At 35.3% G+C, this 23189-nt stretch overlaps 1 protein-coding gene across 12 annotated transcripts in view; it reads right to left on the reverse strand.

Moving 5' to 3' along the window:
* Positions 1–23189, reverse strand: part of LOC135220661 (gamma-aminobutyric acid receptor subunit beta-like) — a 424244-nt gene that overhangs the window by 10169 nt on the left and 390886 nt on the right. For 8 of the 12 annotated variants that reach the window (XM_064258030.1, XM_064258029.1, XM_064258022.1 and 5 more), the window contains 3 exons: positions 21989–22117; positions 9559–9714; positions 8571–8791 (listed from right to left, as the gene is read on the reverse strand). In XM_064258030.1, coding sequence (XP_064114100.1) covers positions 8571–8791; positions 9559–9714; positions 21989–22117 — 506 coding nt within the window. The remainder of the gene's footprint in view (positions 1–8570; positions 8792–9558; positions 9715–21988; positions 22118–23189) is intronic. The other 4 variants (XM_064258024.1, XM_064258023.1, XM_064258032.1 and 1 more) reach the window with 1 other exon arrangement.

The following is a 23189-nucleotide window of genomic DNA, read 5'->3' on the forward strand; positions in this document are numbered from 1 at the left end:
TATTAGCAGAGGGTATTACAGTACTTCAGCTCTTTGATTGGTCATGAGACGTAAGTTTGAATGTATATTGGTGCAGCTGAGAGTTGGGTAGCTTAGAATTTCTTTCCTACTAGTGAATAGGAGCTAGACAGGTAATAGGTGATCTTGAAGATTTTCTAAGAGGCCCCTTAGGTACGTCTTGGAATGTTAAGGAGTTTTTTTTGGCACTGTCGTGGTCTTGTTGTCAGGCAATTCTGAGTTGGTTAAACTGTCATTTTTGTGGAAATTGTAATGCAAAGTCGGGTAGTCTCGTTAACGTCGTCCCGTCAACGCCCTCAACACACGGCACCCCAATCCCCCTCCCCTTCTCGTAGGCTCTTAAAGCAAAACTTTCGTGTTGGTTTGGAAATCGACAGTTCAGATTGCATTGCGTATGTTCAATGACCCTTGCCTTCATCCCCCTTTCCTCCAGTTCTGAAGCTTGCTTCGGAAACCCCTTCCTTATTCTGAGTTCCCTAACTTTGACAATTTTTCACCCCTTGGGGTTGTGCAGTTTCAATTGCCTTGAGACTTGATACTAAGGGACGAAAGTTGGCAGATAGCAGTGTTCACACTGCAAGGCACTGAGTTATGTACGAAGAAAGTTAGATGCTGTTGTTTCAGTGTAAGATTGTTGCCCTATTAAGTATATCTTAAAGGATGGCATCCTATCTTGTTATCCTTATGGGAGTTTGAAGGAAGAACAATATTAGTAATATATGGGATTATTAATGGGGAAGTTTATGGCAGTCTGAAGTAACATTAATAATAGCGACAATACATGGGACTGTGATATATGACCTACTTATTCTACATTACGATTTTTCACTGAACTATATCTTACCTTTCCTTGATAAAGATTTTCTATGTATGAATATCTATACTTTCGGTTTGACGAATGAACAGACGCATTGACGGCAACATCTTTTACCATAATGAAGAGACGAAGAAATACTTCGCTGTCAAAAGGAAGAAAAATGTTAACAAAAGCCTCTTGCTTCTTGAGTTCCGAACAAACAGGAAAGAGCTGTGCCTCATCTCAAGTACGTGTTATGAAAAGACTAGCATACATTCCGTCCTTCTAAAACCAATAAAAGGAACGCATCGTTACATCTAATTACTAGGCTCCAGGACATTCGAGTTAAAACTAAATGATATTTACACATATTTTCTCAGAATGCTCAAGATGCTTTAATCTACAACTGATCAATCCGAAGCTTTGATGAGGGAGTACAAATAAAGTGAACAAGTTTCTGTGAAGGGAAACAAGACTATTTATTGCTAAAAATTAACGAGTAATATCTCGTGGCGCGAATTCTTTCCGCTGTCTGGTAAGTAAGGTAACAGCAGTCATGAAGGTGTGACAGCTTCATTTCAAGAACCAATCAGCAGTAATTATGCTAAGCCATTCATAAGCCTTGCATGTTGAGTGCCTGAAAACCTTGAAAAAACATTATTCAATGATACTGGGATGTAAAACCTAGTTGGCATCTGCTTTATTGTTCTATTCGGAATATAACAAATAAAAAAAACTAACAAATTGAGAGAGAGAGAGAGAAAAAAAAAAGAAAAGGAAAGTGAACATCATTTATGATTATTGAAAGCAAACAAGCTCCTTTCAGACCTTTCAAAACAAACGCCACGAAGTTCAGGCCTTTCTCGATACTGCCAAAAATAGATTTTCATGCTCCCGAGAGACAAAATTAGTTTTAATCAATAAAATGATTGAATGTACATATGTTTTACTGTAAAGCACCTGCGGGACACCGCGCCACATCAAATTTATTTCCTCGACGATAAACTGTATTAGGAAACAAAAGAAAACAATGCACAGGGTCATGGCAAAAATAGACGGCACCTTATGACGTCATATAAGTTTTTTCCTTTTTCGCTGCAGAGTAAACAAAGGACAACCAATATGAAGAAAATAAATGAGGATGCCATCTTTCTGCTTTAGATCTTACTAAAAGGGAAAATGGTTTGGGGTTTGTTAAAAAATACATACGCAAACACACACACATATATATATACACATATATATATATATATATATATATATATATATATATATATATATATATAGTATATATATATATATATATGCGCGAAGCTACAACTGTCTTTTTTTAAATATTTAATTCGCTCTGCCTAGAATTAATATATTTTCGTATATGTCAACCGAAGGGAATTTTTTTTAGTTGATACGAAATTCGTCTGCTCACACACACTTACACCCACACACACACACACACACACACATATATGTATATGCATTATACTTTGTAATAACCACACTGGCGCTTAAGTTCATTCCTTCCTCACACATTTTGGATACGCTATCACTGCATCGCCTTAAAACCAAATGAAGCGAAAAAAGAAGAAACCTTGATGTCCGTGCAGGATTAGAACCCACATGTGTTGGAGATTCTCTAGTCTAAGTATGTATTTACGTACAAAGCACCATCCCAGAAGTTCTTTATGTGTAGCCATCACTTTAACGTCCCAGGCAATAACAAAATTCTTGTGATAAATTCGCAGCCAGCAACTCTTTTTAACTTTTCGAATACAAGGCGTTTCAGTTCCATCTCGAAAAGTGGAATTTCTCCCGTAACTTGTTCCAAAACTTAATTACACTAGCGACGACGGCGTTGAGGACTTGAAAAAAGTAATTATTGCCTTGTAAGCATTCGAATACTTTCCAAGAATCTTATAAGATTTGATCAAAGGACTTTTCAGTGTAAGGACTGGGAAACGAGGCCTCAGAATTAAGGTGGCCAGGGGGTGGGGGGTCACCTTCTGTTCTAGGGTAAGGGGGGTGTTTGGCGTGGGGAAGAAAATGTGGGGTCTTAGAAGACGTGGAGTTGGACTGAAGGTGAGAAGAGAACGAAGGAAGAAGGAAGTTCCATTCTCACTCAGAATTTTGCTTCTTCCATGTTTTATTTTACCTCCCCCTTCTTCCTCTTCATCACGAAATGCGCTTCACATCAATTTCCAAGTCCACTTCCCTTCCCTTCAATAAATGATCAAATTTTCAAATTTCGAAAATGATTAATCATACCTTCAATACGACATTTTCTGTAGGAAGTATTTGGCTTAAGTAAGAGTAACTCAGACGGAAAAAAAAACCCTGATTAAAATTTAAAGAAAGTTGGGCGATCTTCTTTTTATAGTTATTCTTCGTCTAGTATTTTTCCTGCTCCGTTATTTGCTTGGTTTTAAATGAATACGGTTTCTCGTCCCTTTTCAATCAGGAGAAACCATCCAGCATGAACTGAAGTTGCTTTAAATCCCCATTTCGTTCGCTCGGCTGTTTTCCAGTTTTTCTTTTTTGAACTTTCACTCTGTGTAAACAGAGATGTTTGGTGCCTCCGAGAACTGAATTCAGATAATTGGAAACATGGATTATATATGTGTACTGATTATTTAGACAACTTTTTTACAACGATTTAAAATTACGAACAATCTTACTCTTCACATGATAGTCACTAAGAATGCATTTACTTATTGCGAAACGAAATTCATCACCCAGCGAGGGAATCTGGTGTGGCCCACTTTACTTTAAAACGAGAGAGAGTAGAACTGAACAAGTAACATTGTCAATAAAAGCTTGATTAAGTCTGAAGCCTAGTTTAAACTGCACCCAGTTTCTGCTGAGGCCCATTCAGATAAATGAAATGATGATAATAATCTCTGTATAACCAAATGTCATGGGTTTGTATATACTATTTCCACTGTGAGTAACAATGACTGATTATGGATAACCAACTAGCAATTATTCAGTAGGAGCCGCTTCTCTCATGTGGGTATGCAGAATGAAGGCATCTTTGATTCGAAGGTATGCAGAATGAAGGCATCTTTGATTCGAAGGTATGCAGAATGAAGGCACCTTTGATTCGAAATTCGAGTTGAATGGCAAGGAAATACTGAGTAACATCACTTACTATGAGATTCAGGGCCTCTGTAACACGGTTTTTTCGCAATAACTTTTTATATATGCATTTCATAAATATAACGCTTATTCAGAATACATATTATATCAACACATAAATTTTGAGTGTATTCTGCACTACGTAGGTTGAATAAATTTGGTACTTATAATGTAAAAGTGACTTTTTTTGAAGACGGGCCAACTTACTCAGAGAAAAGGTTTCGAACGCACTCGTTACGTAACTTATGACATCATTTCTTCCCTCTTTCTCGATGGATGATTGGCTATACGTAACGAAGGCTAAACCTCTGGCAACAATGACATACAAATTTAAATACAAGCAAAGCAGTACACCTTTATGAACTCTGGAACCTCTCCACTGATAATTGTCATAATGAACAAACCAACAAAATATGTTAATAAATACAAAAACACTTCGATTATTAGTCTAACTCCCAAAATAAGTTTCCAAAGAAATTATAGTCTACTTTATAGGTCACAATCAGATTGACAAAATGTAGGGAATAGTTGGTAATTACCAAAAACATAGTAGACAAGCTTGATTTCATAACTGCTATATCCAATGTCAAGCAATTTTTATTTATTGGCTATCTACCTATTTACTGAAAAAAAAAAATAGCCGGTACCGTATATTGGCTTTAAACCTTCACCAATAATTATCGTCAGAATGATGACTTCATGAGGCTCCACCCACTTTCGCCTGTTATAATTCAGGATAACACTGAAGGCTACCATGGGCATTGTTGGATTAGAAAATTTAACTTCTGGCTATAAAAACTAATTTCTCGAGTAGTTGTAAGAAGTGCTAAATGATCCTCAAGGATCCCAGCAGTTGGTCTAAACGTTTAATTCATGTATATTACTGCTATACTGTTGCGGCACTACTGCTACAGTAGTATCACTACGCTAGCACTGATACCCCACCAACATCTATGTATCGTTCCGCCATTCATAAAGTCTTTGGGTTTCAGAGCCGATGGAATTTCTGTCTGGTGGATGGGTGTTTGTTTACCTTGCTTACGTAATGAATGTTTTTTCGACTCTGGCTCGTAATCATTGGTCATGGCGTCGGCTAGATCATTTTTACTCTATAAAAATTAAAACTATCGGGTTTAGGTTATTGATAATGCTGACAAAATTTGTGTGTGGTTATAAAATATACATATGTCAACTTTCAGCTACATCCGAGGCTTTGACAAGGAGCAAAGTCCAAAAAACCGTGTTACAGAGACCCTGAATCTCATAGTAGGTCGGGGTACGTCAGAACTTATCGTCTTCATCACTATTCTTGGTTCATACTGATACACTGGTATAATAATAAGAATACTGATAATAACTCTACATGATATGCGTAAATTTCACCATGCCAGAACTTATTCTGTATAGTGTGTCTCCAAGGCCATTGATCATAAAATTTGAAATCTGCAATTAAATCCAGTAGCATCTGCCCTAGTTATCTTTACTCTTTTTTAAAGAACACTTTCAGGTAAATCTATCGTAGTGTAGATTTGACATATATACAATAAGCTATGTAATCCGCCATCTTGGGTACCTCCAAGCCTTGGGGTAAAACTGATAGCAGGCTATCAATAGCCTAGTAAAATGATATTACGATTTTGTATGAAATTCATCTCTTTATAAAGAGATATCCATATTCGATCTTCGATGCTTTTTGCCAAATTCTGACTTTGTGACCTTAAAAACAGTCACTCATATTATTCACATTTGTTTGCAGTCACAGCAACCGTCTTATTATATAATAGATATATAATCCATGTCTAGTATCATAAATGATGGAAATTCTTTGTAATTCACGAGGTAACTACTCAAGATTCGAGACAATTTTTTGTTACTGAAGTGTTAGCACTATCATGTGCCCCATTTAAGCTGTCTGCTGAACTGGCACTCTTTCTTGAGGGCTCATCCATTTTACCTTTTCATTTCACTTCTTACTGGAGACCATTCATATTCTGTTCTGGAAAAATGCCCAAAACTGTAAACGAAAAAGAAAGTGGCAAGTGGTCGGGAATTCTGCATCAAAACTCGGAAGATCGAAGATCATACTCAGGATTTGTATCTTTTAGGTCACACAAGGCATCTCTGAGAATCCTTAGACTATTTCATCAGTTATTGGCCAATTTTTATGCATAATTAGCAATTATTCCATAATGTGTAAATTATTTCCAAAGTAGAACAAATTCGAAGATAAAGGATAGTTAAGGCTTAATATTGGGTAATAATACAAGAATCACGCCTGTACCTATAAGTGACAAAGAGACAAAACTTCAAAAATCAGCCAACTGAAACAAACCAGTCATCAGCTATTTTGCTGGAAATGAGGTGCTGATCTCGACTTTAATTAAAAGTCGATATCACTTATATCGTCTCTGGTGAAAGCTAAGTGATCAATTCGACCGACTGCTCATACAGTACCTTAACCAAAAGACCACGGTTCGAATCTTGGTTGAGGTAGTTGCACTTATTAATTATAATTTCCAATTATTCCCAAAGTAGAGTGAACTCGAAATTAGGTGACACTAGCGGCTTGCTTATATATATATATATATATAATGTATATATCTATATATATAATATATATATATATAGATATATATATATATATATATACACACACACACATACACAAGAACCTGGTGGATATAATGAAGAATGGAATGGTATTCATACATCCATTCCAGACTATGCAACAGTTTGTAATTTTTACTGTATTGTAAATTATGAAAGTAATATACATCATCGACATTTACGGGAGGTACTTTCTTTTCCTTGCATAAGAGAAGCTTTTGTAGTTAGAAGATGCTTGAAGCAAGAGGCAAGAAAGTTAGCATTTCTGATACTCGTACATTTTATATGTAGAGTAATGTATATTTTCCACTGAAAAGAAAGCGTCAAATAACCTTGATTATAATTTCAGGTCATATGATGTAAAAGCAACATCTCATTTAAGGGTAAGCACATCACTGTCATGAAAGTGTACACTGAGATATACTACATGGAAATATATATATATATATATATATATATATATATATATATATATATATATATATATATATATATATATATACATGTACATATGAGAAAACTGGATTTATTAGATTTTCTAAATTTCAACTGGAATTTAAACCGGAATTGACCACGTCACTATCCAACATGCTAAAATAATTGGCGTAAGTAAACTCTTCCGCGTCCTTCGTAAATTTGCTTGATTGCAGGCTTTTCTGAGCGCCTGAGAATTTTAAATAATGCAAAGAAAAACTATAAACAAACAATCCGAAGTTACATGTGACGTACACCATTTTTAAATATGCATTTTTTAAAACTGTTCAGTTAAGAACAGAAACCAATTCAATGATACAAATAAACATTATATCATAATCTTTGTGCAAGACTTCGATTCTGTTTTTGCGTTTGTACATCAGTCAGTTTGTGGGTACTGCACTATTTCTTTTCCAGTTACATGTTAAGACGATATTATTATCAGAGGTTGACAAAGATGTCAAGGACAATTGAAAGTTTACAGTTAAAGGACCTTGAGCAAATGAAAGAAAACCGAGAAGTCAAATGAGAATTCCACGAACGGTCTGCAAAACTATCATGAAGATTCGATGGGGTTTTGGTAGGTTTGCAGGGCGGGAAAAATATTGAAGACGCTATAAAGTTACCGCGACCTTTGCGATATTGTCTCTTGTATGAAATGTCATAAAAATGTCCAGTTCAGGAAGAATAAAAGAAATTTAGCTTGGTAATCCAGAGTCAACTCGCAAAAAACAGTATTAGGAATCCTTAAATCATTTGGTAATGCCTATTTTCCGTTAGGAGTTATGACGTAGTGATCTTTGGACTAAAGCGGATAAAGAGTAGATCAAAGCTGTGTCCGCAAATGGCCCCATAGGGACTGGACTCGAGCCGTGTTCATAATATACCCAGCTTTTGCTTTGTTTCCTTAAAATACTGAAACGATGTAATGATAACAGATGGCGCTAGAGTTCACTTTTTTCAGCAAACGAAAAAAAATAAAATAAAATAAAAAAACTAGCATCATACATTGCTATAGGACGATTTCTTAAATACAACAATCTTAAAAATGCAAAGGACTATATGTGCGTTGTGCTTACCCTTTCAAGGATTTACACTGCAGTTAGTCAGATGAACTGCATTGCAATAGTTTATCAAATGATCTAGATTGTAATGCCGAGCCAGGTGACCTGCATTGCAATATCTTTCTCAGTGATCTGCTTGAAATTTCCAGTAAAATGACCCAGACTTCATTAACCTCTAGAACAGCAACAGTAAGTTTTTAATATTGATCTTATCTAGTGATAGTAATATGCACGACAAGACAAATTGACGTCAAATGACTTGCATTACAATATCTTATCAAATGATCTGGGTTGCAATTTCAAATCAAATGACCTAGAGGGTGCATAGTTCATTTCAACTATTCACACTCTAGTTAAAAGACTTTTGCAATATGTTGCCGTATAATAGACTGCAATTCTCAGTCCAGGGACCTGGACCGCAATATCTTATCAAATGATTTGCATTGCAATTCCCAGTAAAAGAGCGTGAGATACAATACCTGGTGAGTGGTTTTGCAATGCTGTCTCAGCTGGTCAATAGTGTGTTTATCGTGCGCGCTACTCACTGTTGTCTTTGGGGTGTGGTCCGGGTGGTCTTGGGAGGCGTGCGACTGTTCGATGGCCGCCTCCTTGAGCTTATGCTCCGCTATCTTCTGGAGGGCCAGAATGCGGTTCTTTTTCATTTGGATTCTCTTGCCCATGTATCCCACCGCCGCGTACTCTGTGGAAGGAGGCCATCCGTCAGGGTCACAGATAATCCTTTCGTGAGAGGGTATCCACGAGAGGCACTGCATGAACGCCACCAGTGGTGTGGTATTCACCTGATCAATGCAAACCAACAGCAGGAAGTCCAGGAGCTTCTTTGGAAAATACAAAAATAAATATCGAGAACACTGAAGGAACAGAACTATATAGGCTTTTAAACCTCACTTGGGACAGATTTTCTGTGAAAAAGAATGATGAGTGGTCATGTGGATCAGCCTCCGTGACGCTACCTTATCTACGGGGTGTGAAAATTTAAATTTATTTGGCAAAGTCAGATTCATAAGAAAGCTTTTGACTCAAGATTATTAGCTGAGAGAGTTAAGTACAAGGGACAAATGTGTTATATTAGCATTCACATATAAGGAGACAATGGTAAAGAAATTCTTTTAGACTGCTGTTGGTCGCAGTCTTGGTTTGTACTCTGAAAGGTATTTAGGTCTTGGCTTTTTGTTCTGTAAAACAGACTCCAGCATAACAATTCCACTATTCTATTTTTTCACTAACCTAAAACACTTAACTATGAGAAGTTTCCTGTGCTCTTAAGGATTTTGAAGAAAACCTTTTCGTTTTCCAACCTTTCCCAGAATTAGTGTGCTGCTACATACCTATTAAAAATCTGATTGAAGTGAGGTATAAGAAACTGAGAGTGAGTCTACAAGTACTCGAAGGTAAGGAACTGGAAATAGTTTGATAGAGGAGAGACTCGAAGGAAGACACACGTACCCAGAAGTGAGGCGAACACCATCACGAAACAGGTGCCGAGGTAGACATCGATGGATTTGACGTAGGAAATCTTGGGGAGCGCAGCGTTGGTGGATGACATGAGGGTAGTCATGGTGAGCACAGTCGTCACGCCCAAGGACACTCGAGCAGGGGTAGCTGAGGGTGGGCGGCACGAAAACAGGTGATTGATTAGCAGTACTCTGGATAAGCAAGCTTCGCTCTCAAGTTTCAGCTCAATAATAGATCAGTCAGAAAGTTCTTCTACGAAAGGAGAAGAGAGAGAGAGAGAGAGAGAGAGAGAGAGAGATTTGTGAATTTACGATCGACCCAAAAAAGGATGAAGTCATTTTGTTCTGTCAAGGCCATTATTATGAAGTGTATTGTGTGCAAACACAGACAGCTGCGGAGTATTAGGTGATGTATCAAGTGTATCCTCGGCAACTACGATTAGGTAGAACTTTAATTTTCCCGTTTTATGCTTATTTTATTTTCAGTGATCCAAATAGATGTTACCGTGTGTTCAGTGCAGTTTGTGCATGCATACACATACGCCCACGGATATGTATATGCATATTCGGGTAAGCTATGCATTATGGAAGTAATTATTTCGTTTAATCTGTTCCCGTTGAAAAGCGACTTCTCAGACGCGAAAGAGAAACGACGATGCAATCTTGCCACAGAAGTTGCTGGGATTTATAAATTCATAATTAGCAAAATGTGGGATCTTTCAAGCAAATGATCCAGTTTGTCGCAATCTTTTATGTATAAAAGCAAGTTCACAGCACTTCCTTTGTATGTATCTATTTATCTGTTCTATATATATATATATATATATATATCTATATACTGTTATATATATATTATATATATAATATATATATTATTATATTATATATTTTATATTATTATAGTATATATATGTATATATATTACATACATACACATATTTATGGTTTAAAGCAAATATTTCCGTTAGTAATTATAGTGCTTCATATATGTACATAAAGAAAGGCCAAATATGTACACGTTCGTGATAATTAACAGTCAGTTTATTGAAGGTTGAAGTATTAAACAAAAAAACTGAACGAATAACTTAAAGGTAATTTATCGAAGGTCAAATGATAAAGAAGAAAAAATACAGGAATAAGAAAAACAAAAATTTAAGGTATTAATTTTCACCTGCCACCCACAGAGAGAGAGAGAGAGAGAGAGAGAGAGAGAGAGAGAGAGAGAAGAACACACTTAGATGTGCCTAGTCGTATTTGATTATGTTCGACTATAACCTCAAATAGTTAATGCACTGCTTGCGGTTAAAACGACAATTACTTTGATGGAGGATACGTAAGAAGGAAAAAATTCCAGACGATTTGTCAACTCGTCTCATCTGCATAATTAGATAGTGCCGGCTGAACATCGTCACCAGACTTATAAATAATTTACTTATACTTTATCTATTTTTTTTATCAATTTGTTAATTAATTTTTTCCTTTTTAATTAGTGATCTCTTCTTTATGTATTTACCTCCTGTTAACTTCTTTCTAATGAACACCATATTCTTTGGAAGCTTGAAATTCAAGTCAATGACCCCTATGGGCTTTTCCAAATGAACAGGGTTCATCTTCTGAATAATAATAATAATAATATAATAATAATAATAATAATAATAATAATAATAATAATAATAATAATAATAATATTCAACACTTGTTTTAAGGCAGGAGGCCAATGCCGAAACCTAGTATAATAATCAGAGAACTGGCGATACGACAGGTTTTGGCAAGGATGGAAGGAACAGTTTCGTCTAAGGCACCGCCACTTCGCGTTATTTGACGTCACTTCCTGTAGTATATTTGGAGGAACTGTTTTTCAGGGACGCAGTTAGGAATGTCACGAATTGCACGACGTTTTGGTTAAGTTACTCAAACCAGCAATGCTACGTCGAAGTAAGATCTCTATCTGGAAAGGCGATTAATCTTATAAAAATGTTGAAAATTGTTGAAATGGTTCCACAACCATGTACGTAGTCGTCAACTCAACTCGAAGAACAAGCAGTTCTGGGCGAAACTAAATGCAATATCTTGTTAACATAATGTTATCATATATCCATTGCATATTGTTGTCCAAAATTCGCTTAATATACACAATGAGAATGATGCGTACGAACGCGAATAGATGAAGGCTCAGTTAATGAAAAAAGGACCTTCTATCTTTTTCTTTTTTTCCTGACCGATCTGATTCAATATTAAAATAATCAATAAATCAATATTAACAGCTACTATGTAAGACAAGGTATAACACTTATTTGTATTTGTTGGGTTTGAAGTTCGATTGCTATGTTTATTTATGAGAAATATCAAGGCATTTTCAATATTAAACGTTAACAATAGTTAAGGAAGTGAATAGCGAACAAGACTGTTGGATGAAATTTAAGTTATGCTTTCACTTTCTCGTTATCTATTTGTTGGACAAAGTTCGGAGATCCGCACCAGATTTCTTTTTATAGCTTTTGCCACACTTCGGGGTATCTATCGTAAGGGTCAAGTCCCGCGCTACCAAAAGTCGACTTCATTTGAACAAAGCATTTGCTCTTCAAGCACACTCGGTGCAAGAGGCCCTGCCTATTTTCCACAAGGATTAGCATTTGCAAACCTCCAGAGGCCAGGAACATCGAGATTTTCCTCATCAATATCAAGTTAACAAAGGCGACTTTTCATTTTCCTACAAATAACGTCATTACATTGGTTTAGGGATCCTAATTTGTTGGAGTCTCCTAGAAAGGTTAGGATAAAAAACCGTTGAACGCAAGTTCATTCGAAATTGTTATCAGCTTCTGAGAAGCTGATAACTGAGAAATTATAAACAGAAAAAAAAATGATAAGAAACTATACATGTACATCATTTTCTAAAATTCGATAGCTCTCCGCAGTTACCAAGAAAACGGTGTAGCCTGTCTCATTACTTGTTTAATCATCTACCCGAGTGGCCTAAGACCAACGATAAATCACTTCTAATTATCACTCAGATCTTGTGTCCATGAAATCACCGTTTCTTTTAATGGTTAATAGTTTAGAAAACTGAAACCTTTCAAGCACGTTTCCGTCAGTCATTGGAGAGTTATGTACACGGTCATGGCAGGTGCTATTTATCCTGTTCCAATGGCGATACAAAAACGTCATTAACGACCTCAGAGGATTCTTGTAGAGGTAGAGTTACTCCCTCTAAATTATAAGGAGTCGTTTGCCAATAAATCTGAACGTGAACATAAACACACACATAATATATATATATATATATATATATATATATATATATATATATATATATATATACATATATATATATATATGGTCCCATTTGTAAAGTTAGTGATTTGATCTTGTTACGGCAGCCACCAGTCGACGCAGCTGCAAATTGACGGTAGCATCAGCTGGGGTCAAGAAAAGAATGTGGCGCTGGCAGCGTTCATCACAGACTTGTTGAGAACGGAAGTTCTACTATTCTTCTCATGAACACGGATTTCAAATCTGCGTTTTGAACAGAAAATCTAAACGTCAGGAAAAGACCGCAATATCGTTATGTTCAGTCCAACGTAACTAAGACAAATAGTAGATGTAATTCTCTATATATTCTATAGTGGAAGAAGAAAAAAAAAAAAAAAAAAAGGAAAAAAAAAAAAAAAAACAAAAAAAAAAAAAAAAAAAAAAAAGAGAAGGAGGAGGAAGCGACGAGAGAGAGAGAGAGAGAGGAGAGAGAGAGAGAGAGAGAGAGAGAGAGGCGATTCACGTCTAGTACTAAAAAGATCGAGAACAGTAACGGCAAGGAGAGTGCGAGAGTGCATCCTTGGTGGTAGGTGCAAAATGAGCTCGACACTGAAGGGGCCGAAGTCTCGAAGGTAAAGAGGAAGAAGATCTAACCGACAAAACGAAGTCTTTTTCTAAGTTCTACTTTTATCTGTCGTTGCCTTGTCGTTGCATGGAGAAAATTCTCCGTTGCCCATTCTGTTTACTAATACATTTAGTGCTCTGTGTGATATGTACTGCAATGGCGTTCGTTACTATTGAAATCTATTTTGTTGTTAGTGATAACAGGCGAAGAAAGCTAGAAATATCGAGAGAGGAAGGAAACACATAAACATTTGGAATTCGAGAAAGATATCATCAATGACTATACAATAGTTTTGCTCACATGAAATCTATGCTTTACAAATTGCAACATTAACATGATAAACTCTTTACAGATTATGATCAATGTTTCCTTAAATCTAGGGTTATTATGCATGACACAATGCAATCTTCGTGTGTGCACAGTGCAAAATGAATGTGAAGTCAACAGAGCGTTTTTCTGGTTAGCCAGGAAAGAATTGTGGAAGAGAAATGACATTTGGAAGTTTGATTTAAAAGGCTCAGAAAAGCTGTGACGTATCATCTACTAAATAGAGAATCTAAGAACATGTTATCATAATTTGAAATATGGCTACTACTAATTAGACTACTACAAGGAGAGATCAAATATTATTTTCATGTTATCTCAAACGCAAAAATTCTAACCAAAAAAAAAAAAAAACAATATAGTTGAAATATAGTGAAAACTGAAAGGTACTCAGAAGAGCTGGAAAGAGTAAAATAAAAGAAAGAATTAAGTGGACCAATGAATAAATGAATGCTAAATGAATAATGAAGTCTAACTGATGAACAATGAACGGAATAATTCAAACGTTAAAGATTGCTTGCATTTTCAAGCAGATTAAATAATGACAGAATTTCTGAATAGACTAATTAAAATGACTTAAAATGAATTACAATGAAATTCTTAACAAGTAACAAAAAATTAAAATAAAAAACCTGGAAATATTAATTTTTAAAAGATTCAACTTCTTTTATTTAAAGATATGGGCCAGATAAGATAAGACCACCGAATGTGCATGCATACATGCACGATTAAATACGCACACATATAGGAAAAATTTTGTTAAAATGTACTCAAATATGACCTTAAAATAGAATTATATTGTAAGTGTATATATATATATATGTGTGTGTGTGTGTGTGTGTGCATGTTTTGAGTGTGTATTTACGTATACGTGTGTGCGTCTAAATTCAAAGGTTGAGATTCTTTGTTGAAATACAAACACTTAAAAAATTTAAGAAATCTAAGGAGGGAAGTATCATTGGGAATTGTGAAAGATAATGAACAAAATATACTATAATAAACTTCTAAAATATGCAAGTAATTAGAGAACAACAATTAAATCTTATAGAAAATTCCGACTTGAGAATAAATAAACGTACAATCACGCAGGAGAATGCTTACCTCAACTTTTAAAAGTAAATGTAAATATAATCACGTCAAAATACAATATAAAATGAGAAGAAGGATAAATAAGGGTCATTTTCCAGTATGATATTCTACAAAGAAAAGGATTAGGTACATCTTCAACTTTCTTTTTGGGACCGTCAAAGACTTTGCAGGTCTAACTCACGTTTCCGTTCATCTTTATTTATCATCTTATCAAAGACAACAAGGAAATAATCTTCAAGTTTTTTTGCACCATTAAACAGATGAGATTTCGGAAGAGATAATTCGGAGGAGAGAGATTCGAGAGAGAGAGAGAGAGAGAGAGAGAGATAGAGAGAGGAATAGAGAGAGAGAGAGAGAGAGAGAGAGAGAGAGAGAGAGAGAGTTTTTAAAAATCTTAAAACGGAGAGCTAACCACTTTCGCAAAACTCATTCATATGCTTCTTTTCTTGATTTTTCCAGCTTATTATTTCAGCCAAATGAGTTAATGGATTATTTGATGGTAAGTTTATGGACGCAGCAATCAATCAAAGTATTTTTTAATGCCAAAACAGATCACATATATTGTACAATTATTTCAACGGATGGTTATTTAAAGGAAAAGTTTTTCGAACGAGGCATTGTAATTTTCTTTATTAACAAAATGCAAAATAAATAATTTTCTTTTTTTACTTGCAGGTTCCGAAATACGTACAGCCACATGCCCACTTTGACAGATATTTCCGATTGAATATTAGTCCATTTTGAAGATGGCTGATACAATTCTAAATACGGTTCTTTAAAGTGTCAATAAGATACTCGAAAAGAGATATTCCATGAGGAAGTGCCCACACTGGGCATGGTGATTATATTTTGATTATTGAAAGGCGAGTTGTGACTCACTTGTTGAAAGTAATGGCACAACGGTGTCAACAAAATGTACCTACAGAGCGTTGTTAGCGTGATGTGTCATTATCATTACATATTATTATTATCATTATTACTTTATCATCTCAAATGTTTCTAAAAATGACATAGACTTCATGCACATAGGTAAGAACACAGGGACACTGAGTGAAAATGAACACTGAACAAATATGAAGATTAATTATTCTTTTCTTCAAGTTGACTGTTGGTAATGCAATAAAAAACAGAATTCAGAGAATACAATGAAAGACCCAAATGGTTTGGTAGAAGTCTCAGCAGAGATCTACATGTTTTGCAGACCACTGAGCCTAACAAATGACGAAAGGAAAAGAAATGAATGGAAGTCCAAAGCCATAAAGTAAAGCAATCGTGGTGTCCCTTCACGACAGATAGAAGCTGTGTGGTCTTTTCGGTGCTCTTCATGGAAAGACATCATTGCAGATTTTCTGTACCTTCAAATTGTGTAGACAAGTCTCAAACTTGAAAAGGATGAACAAAAACATAAAGAAACTAATGAAAAAAAATTCTGAATGACTCAAACAAACAGAGGAGAAAAAGATCGTAGAACTCTAAGTGGAAGAAGACTACAGTTGACTGCTGTACAATGAATGAAACACTGGAAGGATACAGAAATACGAAGGCAATTCCGTCTCTACATATTTCCTTAAAAAGATGTGGACAGGACAAACAAACAAAGTGCTTCCGCAATACCAATGCAGTTAGTTACAAACCATGTGAAGCAGAAGTGAATTGTAGGAGAAGCAGATTTCAAGGACTGTTTTCGTGAAGGGAAATAGTTCAAGAAGCAGAGTAAGTGATACACCTGTTCATTCACTGAAGGAGGTGTTGACTGTAACGCCACATAAGGTAAGGGTCATTGTCTTTTACAGCGTGGAGGATGAAAAGCCTCTTATCAATTTTGTACAAACTAATCAAACTTTATTGAAAAACCTGCCTTTGATACAGTATCATTCTATTGAACCCCGGTTACCTTATAGAGCGTCTTACAAAAGTTCTTGATGTTGTGAAAAGTCATAGGGCAATTACTTTGATCGTCGTGTGTATTTTGAAAAAAAATTAAGTTTATGTTTCGAAGCGTATGCGCACATACACAACTTGGTTGTGAATATATATGTATATATATATATAATACATACATACATATATATAGTATATACATATATGTATATAATACTCACGCATAAATATATATATACAACATACATTTATACTTATTTATATACATATAAATAATCTGTTATGTATAAAAAACAATTTTGTGTGTGTGTGTGTGTGTGTATTATGCTCATGTCTTAAGGCATCATATTGAATTTTTGAGCATTCATTAAGCTATTTTATTCTCGACTAAATTTTGAAAATTTGTAGTGTTCGCCAACTGCCTGAAATCGAAACCATTCCATGAAATGCTGGGAAGAATTTCGTCCAACTTGCAGCTCTTTCGAAACAAAGATCACTGACTTGGCTCTAACTTTGTGAAACTGTCCACGCAGAGAAGAACACTGTTAAGAGACTACAAGCAAAGACAGGCTTTGCTGGGATTTACAGATAAAAAAAGTCATTATATTTTCGCATTTGCTCAACGTTTAAACCAACACAGATAAGTTAAATTTTGATGAGAGATATATCAGAATCTCTTGAAAAATGATTAGAGCTATATTGAGATACATCTTCAGCGAAATAAATGCCTTAAGCCATGGCTGCCCTCAGAAGTCCTTCATATCTTTGATAAATGGAACAGTTTTGGAAGTGCTGGCTAACCTATGGAGGAAAACACCCGAGTCGCTCCTCGACCTTTCTCTCTCGTCTCTCACAGGCCCCTTGCCCTACCTTCGGCCGAGAGGCCACTTGTACGGCAGGCGGAATTGGAGAGAGAGAGAGAGAGAGGAAGAGATTGAAAGGAGCAACCCCTTACAGATGCAGCAAGATCAGTTATCATGGTGGTTTTTCAAAGTGAATTTCGACAGAGAATACAAGAAAAGTCGTGGTTGTTGGTCAAGTAGGTTGTTGAAAACGGTGCTGGCGTTCTTGGGCACCTTGAAGTGATCCCATACTCCAGGTTAGGCACATCAAAGAGATCGTGAGACTCCGGCACGAGAATCAGATGCTCTTCTGTTCTGACTTTTACGTTAACTGAAGGATGGGAATCAAAGCGTCCGCCTGAACGCCAGCTGTGTTTGATTCTCTTCTTCATTTTTTCTTTTCAGTATTTTTGAATTCTATCGCAGGCTGAGCTAAAGTTGGTCAGTCGGGACTGTTATTTTTCGGACTGGTTTTAATAATGCAAAACTCTAAAACACTTTCCTACATACCTGGGGCTGTGTTTCCCCCATAGGTTGCAAGGTACATAATTGCAAAGAAAGACATTAAAGAGTAATTCTTAGAGACATCAAAATAAAGGAAGTATTTGGCAATGTACAGGTGTACTCGATACTGAAATAAATTGTATAAAAAGAATTCATGATAACTATGCAAAGAGCTGAAAGGAAACTGAATGACAATTGAAAGAGTAGTGGACAGGAAGAAAAACATAAAGAATAAACGCAGAGAGGGTTTACAAATTTACACTAAAGGGGTTTAAAAGCACCAGAATGTTAATCATCATCCGGACATAAAAGAAAAGGTCTAAAATATCCTGGTTAACATAAAGGGTATGACACATACTCGTGCAGACTACAATGCACTATAAGATTTAAACCATTTCAGGAAGTCTGTATTTTCAAAATATTCGATATCAAATCTACTGGAAGTATATACAGGTTATGTAAAGTTGAAGGGCATTCCAATAATATACTTCGCCCAAGGTTTGAGTGGTTTCTAGACCTTGGCTCCATCCATTTGGGAGATGGATGGAAAGCTACTTGGGAACCCATCAATAAAACTGACAATATTAATATCGAATGATTTTAAAAACAAGTCAAGGAATGGCTCTTGCGCTGAATGAAGTTCTTCCAAAGTCAGTCTTTTTATCAATTTGGAAAATCTGCCACCGGGCACCATGATTACGTTGGAAATGAAAATGTACTACCATGCTTCAGAAATCAACAATGAAAGCTATTACCATATATTCACTTTAATCTGTATACAAATGCATTATTTGGTAGGCTTCAGGCATGAAGAATATGTACACACATACATACATACATACATACATACATATATATTATATGGGCATATATAATCTATATATATATATATATCTATAGAATATAATTATGTATAATAGGGTATATATATATAATAAATTTTGGGATGATGTTAGCAACACGACGTTTCCCCAGCTTGACAAGTATTCAATTCATAACTTAGTCAAAGGAAGTTCAATGGGTCCCAATAGGCATGCCTAGACTGGTGTGCCTCAATCAGGGACCTAACCAGGACTCCTATCGCTGGTGATTATACATTACATATATAATATATATATATATATATATATAGTATATATATATATATATATATATATATATATATATATATATATAGTCCCTGTTTACAAAAAAACATCTGTTGCATCTCTTGGAATCAGTGAAATTATTTATGTGCCTGGTAGTTAGTCGATTGTGGTGGGTCAAAGCTGGGGTGGAGAAGGCCTTTAGGTGAACAACCATATCCCAACGAGACTTGTTGAGAACCAAGCGTAATGTTAACGTACTCTACAGGAGGAAGGTGAGAACACACACGCACATGAATGTGTATACACATATCGTTCTGAGGGTGAAGGTTCTGCATTATATCAATTAGGTTAAATATCTGTGAGCGTCTGCTTTCCATAACAAGGAGAACAATTAGTTGTTGTTATAAATAGACCAATTTGATAGTAAATTTCATCATTTGATGAACAGGACTTTCCTTCGCAACATGACGTTACATTTCTTATTAAAACTATTTATTTACAAATAAAAACACAATTCTCTCCCCTCAATGATTTCACAAATTAAATACAGCTCGAAGCGTTTTGCCATAAAAATGAAAACCTCATCCGTAAAATATGAAGCGAATATTTGGTCACCTGATTGTGGAAGAACTTCCATTTGCTTTGAGCTAAGCCTCAGCATTGCAATGTTAGCATTAAGGATGGAAATTAAATGGGAAAGGATATATATAGCGATGAAGGAAGGTCGAACGTAGTTCAAATTCAAAAATAATCTAATGAGCTACACTTAAATGGTTGCTTAAAATTTGACCATAGGAAAAATACCGGATTTGACTGTAGGAAAAATACCACTAGCAAGGATATAATAATAATAATAATAATAATAATAATAATAATAATAATAATAATAATATAATAATAATAATACTAATAATAATAATATAATAATAATAATAATGAGCTACAATTAAATGATTGCTTAAAATTTGACTTTGGAAAAAATACCACTAACAAGGATATAATAATAATAATAATAATAATAATAATAATAATAATAATAATAATAATAATAATAATGAGCTACAATTGAATGATTGCTCAAGATTTGACTGTAAGAAAAATACCACTAACAAGGATACAGCAATAGCAACAAGAATAATAATAATAATAATAATAATAATAATAATAATAATAATAATAATAATAATAATAATAATAATAACAAAAGAGATATTTAATAGATTAGAGAAAAGTACAGCTAACCATGTAAAAGGAGGTATCAAAGGCAGACATCCTTTCCAAACTGTTATAAGAAGATAATTATTTCAGCAATTTATTTTCTAATTCACAAATACTTAATAGACTAAAGGAAACCACTTACAACATATCACAAACTATGAAATAAACGGTAACACTTACAAACAATAGTCATGATAATCAGAATACTAAAAATAACTGCAGGGTAAAACTAATAAAATATACTATCGACACATGAGAAAATAAAAAAATATTATTAAAGAATAACCATCATTATAAAAATAATGCGAGGTAAAACTAACAAAATGCATTGTTGCTATATGGAGAAAAATGAAGGAGAGAGGGATTCTAAAGAAAGAGATGAGCAACAAAATTTCAAGATGGCAAATTTCCCAAGAAATCCAGGAAATGTTGCGGTCCAGTCAGAGATCAAGAGGAACGTACTTAGTTAATGGACGGAATGAATCGACTTTTAAGGGAAGAAAACAGAGGTGGGGTGTGGGTAGGGGGGGGAGGATGCTGTAGGGGGCAAAGGTGAATTTTGTCAATGATCCTTCCTTTCGTTGAAAAGAAGAAGCGAGATATTATTCATCATATCATCATCATCACCTTTATTCTTGCGAGAAGGAATTTACCAGCTACGACCACTACTGAGATGACTTCTTTTATAAGAAAGCAAAAGGAGGATTTACAGTCTCTCGGTGATTTAGACTAATTAGCGGAAGACTTGCAAAAGGTGAGTTGCAGTTCAAGAGGCATTTAAGGAGGGAAGGGAGATCATTTATCTACAACACAGAGCGGAAGGGAGACTCAGAGAGACAGGAAAAGACAGACAGGGTCAACCCTGAACTCTTAGAAACAAACTACCCCGTCAGTAAAAGAAAGACATAAGCTTTTGCGTTAATGTTACATAACCAGATACAGACGAATTTATTTACTTAAAATGGAAAAATAAAGTAATACCACATATATATATATATATATATATATATAGATATATATATATAGATAGATATATATATATATATATAGTTATATTATATATATAATATAATATATTCAATATATATATATTATAATTATATATAATATTATTAATTATAATTAATATTTATATATATATATATATATATATATGGGTGGGAAAAGTAAAAGCCGGTAAAGGAGAAAAGAAATATCTGGAGGCGAAGACTGGACAAGAAAGAATCATAAAAATGCAATAAAAGCAAAAGACTGCACAGAGAAAAAAATAGTTTTCATTTATTTCTTTTAAATTCATATGTTTTCAGTGATCTGTGGAAACATATCTGAAGCAGATTTTTTAAGTGTCCTAAAATACTTTACGGCAAATATTATCCAGTTTTATGAGCAAAGTGAAATGAACAACGTAAAGTGGCCATGAACAACTTTGACTTTTTATTTATCTAACACAAATTCATTTATCCAGGAATGGAGATTTTTTTTAAATACGTTGATAAAACCTAGTTAACAAACGCAGACAGATTCGTGAATGATGAGTTCATATAGAAATGAATCTACTGCAACAACCGAACATGGAAAGTGTGAGGAGACGAAACTTACCTGATCTATTGAGCCAGAAAGATACCCATGAGATGACGACGATGAGTGAGGAGGGGATGTAGATTTGGATAAGATAGTAACCCATGGAACGAACAAACATGATCTCACACAACAGCCGAGAGTAATTACCTGAAAAGAGATACCAAATCAAAAGCCCCCATTAGTTCAAGGAAGTGTTTTGCAAGTGGTAGAAAACGGAAAAAAAAGTATTCTGTGACGATGCTAACACCTATAAACGTCACACGTTCGTAACGGAATAGTTACTAGACAACTCAAAGCCAGTGAGGCTCTTTTACACGGCACAAGTAGAAAGGCAGGTCAGGAGTGCAGGTAACTTGCTACAAGTTATTTGCCGTTTGCAAACATATGCTTGCCCTTCTTAAGTAGGCAAGTTAAGTCATGAGCAAGTTGCCAAGCAGGCTGAGAGGCGAGATTAGTTCATAACCCGAAATTCTATTTTTGGGAAACTTACCTCCCCTCCTTCCATGCTGGAAAGCTGCTTGCCACTTACTCGGCCTGTGTGATATTGTACTTGGTCGTCTTCCTCTCCAGTTGTTTGTTTATTGCCAATTGCCATGTTATATACTCTCAGAAATGCCTGCAAGGTGGACTAAGGAACTCAAGTTAAAAGTGATGATGATGAAGCCCCGCGTTCATTTCTTCGTCTTACCCTTTCCCTCACCCATATTCGCTTTTCTTTTTGAACCTACTCCTTCTCCTCAAGTATTTCTAAAATTTCACCATGCAATACTTTGGACTCATTATTAATCACGGTCTTTGCACGATCCATTGCCAGAGCGTGGAAGGACGTATTGTACGCGCCAAACGTACACCACAAACTGAGACGCTACTTGCCCGAATCACTTTTTGCATGTAAACATAACTTGCCACAACTACTCTCCTTTCAGAAATGAGGGCAGGCTACCTGCACACTTGACTTACCTCTCTACTTGCCCCCTGTAAAAAGAGCCTTAAGGAAATGTGTCCTCATGGTATCCCTCTAGGAATTTTTTAAGCTGCCGAATACAAGATGGACTTTCTAAACACAACATGAACTACATTCATAGTTGTTATGAATGCCCCTTATTTTCGTTAACAAAAGTTATCCTCTTCCGCGGAAGAAGGCGTAGTTATGACTTATGTGCTATTTTCAAGGACCGGGATCCTCAAAACCCAGGTAACTGTCGTGGCTTTAGTAATA

This window comes from Macrobrachium nipponense, chromosome 2 (genome assembly GCF_015104395.2).
Source record: "Macrobrachium nipponense isolate FS-2020 chromosome 2, ASM1510439v2, whole genome shotgun sequence".
NCBI classification, from domain to species: domain Eukaryota; kingdom Metazoa; phylum Arthropoda; class Malacostraca; order Decapoda; family Palaemonidae; genus Macrobrachium; species Macrobrachium nipponense.